Source organism: Oncorhynchus nerka, linkage group LG21 (genome assembly GCF_034236695.1).
Source record: "Oncorhynchus nerka isolate Pitt River linkage group LG21, Oner_Uvic_2.0, whole genome shotgun sequence".
Lineage (NCBI taxonomy): Eukaryota > Metazoa > Chordata > Actinopteri > Salmoniformes > Salmonidae > Oncorhynchus > Oncorhynchus nerka.
This window is the reverse complement of record NC_088416.1, coordinates 21349031-21356027: the sequence shown is the minus strand read 5'-3', so window position 1 is coordinate 21356027 and position 6997 is coordinate 21349031. Positions and strand designations below refer to the sequence as shown.

At 42.9% G+C, this 6997-nt stretch overlaps 1 protein-coding gene across 1 annotated transcript; it reads right to left on the bottom strand.

The window, feature by feature from the left end:
- Positions 1 to 5100: 5100 nt before the first annotated feature.
- LOC115103490 (keratin, type I cytoskeletal 13-like) lies at positions 5101 to 6533 on the bottom strand. The gene is given in 6 exon segments (XM_065006724.1): positions 5101 to 5587; positions 5693 to 5719; positions 5721 to 5819; positions 5936 to 6097; positions 6228 to 6350; positions 6465 to 6533. Coding segments are annotated over 6 exon segments (732 nt in total). The 3' UTR covers positions 5101 to 5335.
- Positions 6534 to 6997: the final 464 nt, after the last annotated feature.

The window sequence follows — 6997 nt, the reverse complement described above, 5'->3', positions numbered from 1 at the left end:
CCACAAAACACAGGTGGGAAAAGGCTACGTAAGTATTGTTCCCAATCAGAGACAACGATAGACAGCTGTCCCTGATTGAGAACCATACCCGGCCAAAACAAGGAAATACAAAACATAAAAATAAAGAAACTAGAAAGCCCACCCTAGTCACACAATGGCCTAACCAAAATAGAGAATAAAAACCTCTCTATGGCCAGGGCGTGACAAAATCATCAAGGAACCTACCAGGTACAACCCTAAATCCGTAACCATGGGCACCCTCATAGATATCATCCTGACCAACCATGCAGCAACTTGCACCCCCCCCCCCCGCTTCTCCTTCATTTCTCTGGATCCCTACAAATCAGCTGGGCTAGACAAACTGGACCCTCTCTTTCTAATATTATCCGCCGCCATTGTTGCAATCCCTGTTACTAGCCTATTCAACCTCTCCTTTGTATCTTCTGAGATCCCCAAAGATTGGAAAGCTGCCACTGTCATCCCCCTCTTCAAAGGGGGAGACACTCTAGACCCAAAGTGTTACAGAACTATATCCATCCTGCCCTGCCTTTCTAAAATCTTCGAAAGACAAGTTAAGAAACAGATCACTGACCATTTCGAATCCCACCGCACCTTCTCCTCTATACAATCTGGTTGCCGAGCCGGTCACGGGTGCACCTCAGCCATGCTCAAGGTACTAAACGATATCATAACCGCCATCGATAAGAAACAATACTGTGCAGCCGTATTCATTGACCTGGCCAAGGCTTCCGACTCTGTCAATCACCGTATTCTTATCGGCAGACTCAATAGCCTTGGTTTCTCTAATGACTGGCTTGCCTGGTTTACCAACTACTTTTCAGACAGAGTTCAGTGTGTCAAATCGGAGGGCCTGTTGACCGGACCTCTGGCAGTCTCTATGGGGGTGCCACAGGGTTCAGTTCTCAGGCAGACTCTTTTCTCTGTATATATCAATGATGTCGCTCTTGCTGCTGGTGATTCTCTGATCCACCTCTACGCAGACGACACCCTTCTTTGGACGCTGTGCTAACAAACCTCCAAACGAGCTTCAACGCCATACAACCCTCCTTCCATGGCCTCCACCTGCTTTTAAATGCTAGTGAAACTAAGTGCATGCTCTTCAACCGATTGTTCCTGCACCCTCCCGCCCGACTAGCATCACTACTCTGGACGGTTCTGACCTAGAATATGTGGATATCTACAAATACCTAGGTGTCTTGCTAGACTGTAAACTCTCCTTCCGGACTCACATTAAGCATCTCCAATCCAAAATTAAATCTATTTCACAACAAAGCCTCCTTCACTCATGCCGCCAAACATACCCTCGTAAAACTGACTATCTTACCGATCCTTGACTTTGGCGATGTCATTTACAAAATAGACTCCAACACTCTACTCAGCAAATTGGATGTAGTCTATCACAGTGTCATCCGTTTTGTCACCAAACCCCCATTTACTACTCACCACTGCAACCTGTATGCTCTCGTTGGCTGGCCCTCACTACATATCCGTCACCAAACCCACTGTCTCCAGGTCATCTATAAGAGTTTGCTAGGTAAAGCCCCGCCTTATCTCAGCTCACTGGTCACCATAGCAGCACCCACCTGTAGCACTCGCTCCAGCAGGTATATTGCACTGGTCATCCCCAAAGCCAACACTTCCTTTGGCCGCCTTTCCTTCCAGTTCTCTGCTGCCAATGACTAGAACAAATTTCAAAAATCTCTGAAGCTGGAGTCTCATATCTCCCTCTCTAACATTAAGCATCAGCTGTCAGAGCAACTTACCACTGTACCTGTACACAGCCAATCTGTACATAGCACACTCAACTAAGTTGACAAGTAAGTCTCAAGTCTTAGCACTCAAGTCCCAAGTCAAGTCCCAAGTTAAGACAGGCAAGCCCGAGTCAAGACCGTCAACTATCAAGTCAAGTCTCAAGTCCTAAACTGAGTTTCGAGTCCTAAACAAGTCATGATGTGCTCTTCACCAAATGTTATACCATTTCATATTTTTAACAATGGTAATAGTTAGTATATTACATTTACGCAAATCATGAATGCTTTTAAGTATATCTCTATATATTTCTTTCTTTCCAAATTAACATTTTATTTCCATGGAAATACATGGGTAGCCATGAAAAAGACCCACACACCAATAGTGATCGACTATCAAGGATTGCTATGGGGCGCAATCGGGCGATGTAGGCTTGTACACAATCACCCAACCTTAACACACACACACGCGCGCACACACACACACACGTACACACACACACTCTCTGTGTGGTTACAGTAGGCTAACGTATGTCAATGGTTTTAGGAACAGCAGTAACATCAGGCAGGATTTAGGCTACCAACTGACTAGCCAGGTGTAGCTCAATCTTGGGTGCAACGATCACGTTCCCGCACTGCCTAACTGTGTGGAGGCTCATTGATTTAACGTTACGTTAGCCTACATGCTACACTAGTAAAGTTATAAATGATATAGCTGTCGGCTATATTAGCCACGACTTACCGTTCTTTGTGCAGCTTCAAATGTCAAACAAAGTTGTAAATTGTTGCGCCTCTGTCTGTCATTTTCTTCCCGCATGTTTAGCAAGTTGTAATCCATTTTTTGTTGATACAGCGTCATCTTTATATCCCAAAATGATAATTTGGGGTATGATCTTTCCAAGGGCTCCATCTGAATTTACCCGCCTACGTTCCTCTGCACTGCCATGCACAACTTTTTCTCAGCTGGCACAATTTGATTGGCTGCTGTCCGATTCAAACTGTAATCCATTAAAGGAAGAATTGATGCGCTGCACACTTTTTTTAATAGCATAATTTTACATATTTGGGCTTGGTGAGGGTATCAAGTCAAGTCGAGTCAAAAGGCTCAAGTCCAAGTCAAGTCACGAGTCATTGGTGTTAAAGTCAAAGTCGAGTAGCAAGTCATCATATTTGTGACTCGAGTCAGACTTGGGTCCAAGTCATGGGACTCGAGTCCACACCTCTGTTACTTACCCTCTTGCTCTTTTGCACCCCAGTATCTGTACTTGCATATCATCTGCACATCTATCACCCCAGTATTAATGCTAAATTGTGATTATCTTTGCCTCTAGGTTCTATATATTCCCTACTACCTCCCTACTCTTCTACATTTGCACAAACTGTACATAAATTTTTCTATTTTTCTTTTCTTTTGTGTTATTGACTGTATGTTTGTTTATGTGTAACTCTGTGTTGTTTTTGTCGCACTGGTGTGCTATATCTTGGTCTGGTCGCAGTTGTATATGAGAACTTGTTCTCAACTGGCCTACCTAGTTAAATAAAGGTCAAAAAAATACAAATAAAAACTTATATTCAATCAGAAAGAAGAACATTCGTGAGATGCAGACAAAATTAAAATATGCTGGAGGAGTGCTTGATGCCATCTGTCAAGCATGGTGGAGGCAATGTGATAGTCTGGGGGTACCTTGGTGGTGGTAAAGTGGGATATTTGTAAAGGGTAAAAGGGATCTTGAATAGGGAAGGCGATCACTCCATCTGGAACACCATGCCATACCCTGTGGACGGCGCTTAATTGGAGCCAATTTCCTCCTACCACAGGACAATGACCCAAAGCACAGCTCCAAACTATGCAATAACTATTTGGGAAAGAAGCAGTCAGCTGGTATTCTGTTTATAATGGAGTAGCCAGCACAATCACCGGATCTCAACCCTATTGAGCTGTTGTGGGAGCAGCTTGACCGTATGGTACGCAAGAGGTGCCCATCCATCCAACTTGCTTCAGGAAGCATGGGGTGAAATCTCTTCAGATTCAACAAATTGACAACTAGAATCCCAAAGACCTGCAAGACTGTAATTGCTGCAAATTGAGGATTCTTTGACAAAGAAAAGTTTGAAGAACACAATTATTATTTCAATTGAAAATCATTATTTGTAACCTTGTCAACATCTTGACTATATTTCCTATCATTTTGCAACTAATTTCATGGAAAACAAGGATGTTGCTAAGTGACCCCAAACTTTTGAACGGTAAGTGTATATAATTATAACTTTTGTTGGAACTGCATGTTTGTCAAATAAAGAAAAATGTGTAATTGTGAACTGAACTATTGATTGAAAAAAATCTGTTCTAAATTACAAATAGGTTCTTATTGTCTGCAGCATGTAGTATAGGAAGTCTGTGGCATGTTCCACACTCACTTACAGGACCATTCACATTTTCTCACTACACTGAAGACTTACTTGTTAGCTTGCTTATTCTGGGTGTCTGGCTGCCACCGGGCAATTTGAGGTGCTCCCTAGTTGCTCTACCACAGGATGGCTGAGATTGCATTAAAGGCCCAATCCAGCATTTTATATGAATATCAATTAATGTCTGGTTAACAATTAAGTACCTTACTGTGATTGTTTTCAATTAAAAGTGTCCAAAAGAAAAAAATATGCTAGACTGTCTGGGAGTGGTCTTAGTGGGGAGGGGAAACCTGAAAACTAGCTGTTATTGGCAGAGAGATTTGGAACTCGTTCTTATTCATCTAATAACTCATTATTAGTGATGTCACCAGGCAGGCCAAAACTCCTTCCCACTAAAACAGGTTGAAATTTCAGGCGGTCTTTTCAAACAGCTCTTACACTAAAAGGGCATTATATTCATTTTCACAATTTAACATTATTCCAAACTCATAGTGTGGAAATATATTAAACACTAGAACATCTCATTTTGACTACACTGGGCATTTAAAAACAGTAAATGAATTAATCGAATCCCAAAGCTGACAAGGTAGAAATCGGTTGTTCTGCCCCTGAACAAGGCAGTTTAACCCACTGTTCCTAGGCCGTCATTGTAAATAAGAATTTGTTCTTTTAACTGACTTGCCTAGTTAAATAAAAGGTTGAATTAAAAATAATTGTAAAAAAATTTACAAATTTACAAAGGGGAAAAAACATGGTGTTTGTGAAGGTTTAGAATCGTTACTGACCATATCGGTGGCAACCACAGCTGTCAAAGGTGTCACTACTTTTTGTAAACAGTTTTGATGTACAAAAAAAAAAACGCAAGAGACAAGAATGTTGTTTCATCACCTTGGACCACTTTTATTTCTTAATCGCTCTGAGCTAGGTTGACAGCAGGCATCAGATGACTTGTTCTGTTCTGTGTGGCTCCCAATTCAAGATTTATCTTCATACACGGTCTCTTGCAGTTGGTGCTGACCACCACGCAGTCAACAATCTCCTGCACATAGGTCACCACCTTCTGCAAAAAGGTATTAGTGGTGGTGGTGGTTGATGGACCGTAGAGGCAGAGACAATATTGTTAGAAAGGCCTACTTTTGCTTAATTACTTTTGGCACTCACATTTCAAGACCAATGTTTTTCAAGGATTCATGTAAAGATCCAGGCTCACCTGGAAAACTATCCAGCAGCCTCCTGTACTCAGCGATCTCCATCTCCAGCCTGGTGTTGATGTCCAGTAGCATTCTGTACTGTTGGCCCTGGCGGTCCAGGTCAGCACGAAGATGACCAAGCTCCAGGCTGGTCACCTGCCTCTGGTAGCCGGCCATCGTATTGGCATAGTGGCTCTGTGTGTCAGCCAGGGATGCTTTCTGACAGGAATAAGGAAGGAAAAAGAAAGAAATCATTTTATAGATGACTGAATGTAAGTGCAGAGGTATACCATTTTTCAACTTTGTATTTTTTGTTTATCTCACCATGCTGAGTTGGGATTGGAGTTTGATTTTCCAGACTTTACTGTGTGCGCTTACCTTCAGTGATTTCAGATCTGGATGATTGGAGGGTCTCTGTGCTGTCTGCCTGCCACGACATTGTTGATTTCTTCTGACTGTGAATGAAAGACAGCATACCGTAGGGTTCATTACTGATTACATTCACTGAAGACTATAACTGGAAAACATAAACATGTCATTGGCCAAAAAGAAAGGTTGCAGTATTACCTTGGCATTGAACCAGCCCTCCAGATCTTTACAGTTCTTGTTAGAGACGGCCTCGTAGTGGTCGCGGATTTCAGCCATGACTTTGGTGAGGTCTTCCTGTGGTGAAGGGTTCACCTCCACGTTGATTTGGCCGCTCATCTGATTATGCATGGCCAAGAGGTCCTGGGAACAAAGCTTTAACATATATCTGGTCAATATTCAATTCTGTGCCTCATCATTACATAGTAGAGTAATGTTGAATCATAACACTGTTCACCCCATGGCCTCTGTTTGAGGTCTTTAGCAAACCCACCTCCTCGTGGTTCATCTGCATTTCCAGGTCAGATCTGGCCAAGGTCAGCTCGTCCAGCACCCTCCTCAACCCATTGACGTCGGCCTCCACAGTCTGTGTCACGTATGCTCTCTCTCCAGTGCTCTAGGTCGCCATGTTCCCACGCCTCAGCAGAGGTGACCGGTCCGCTCCTGATCCTCGGGATCGTCATTTTGGTCGGCGTCCTGCGGCTGGAGCCGCTTGTCGGGGATGGGGTACTATCACGTATGCTCCCTCTCCGGCCTCTAGGTCACCAGGCTGCTCGGTATGGCACACACCTGTCACCATCGTTACACGCACCTGTGCATCATCAGACTCACCTAGACTCCATCACCTCCTTGATTACCTGCCCTATATATGTCACTCCCTTTGGTTCCTTCCTCACGTGTCATTGTTTCTGTTTCAGTTTCCTGTCTGTGCGCTGTTCGTGTTTCCTGTTTTGTTCATTTGTTTATTAAATTATGCACTCCCTGAACTTGCTTCCCGACTCCCAGCGCACACGTTAGTCTGCCTCATAGCCAGCTCATTCTCATACCTTTGTAACATCAATGCATCAACAAGGTTCTTAGTTCTAACTTTTTAAACTATTTTATCTTATTGATCATATATGCAAACAGAGGTTATTTGTCTGCCGTATGTTTGTCTAAATTAGTGATTGATTTTAGCATTATTGTAAAAAAAAAAAAAACGGATTGAAGTTGAAGTCGTAAATTTACATACAGCTTAGCCAAATACATTTAATCTCAGTTTGT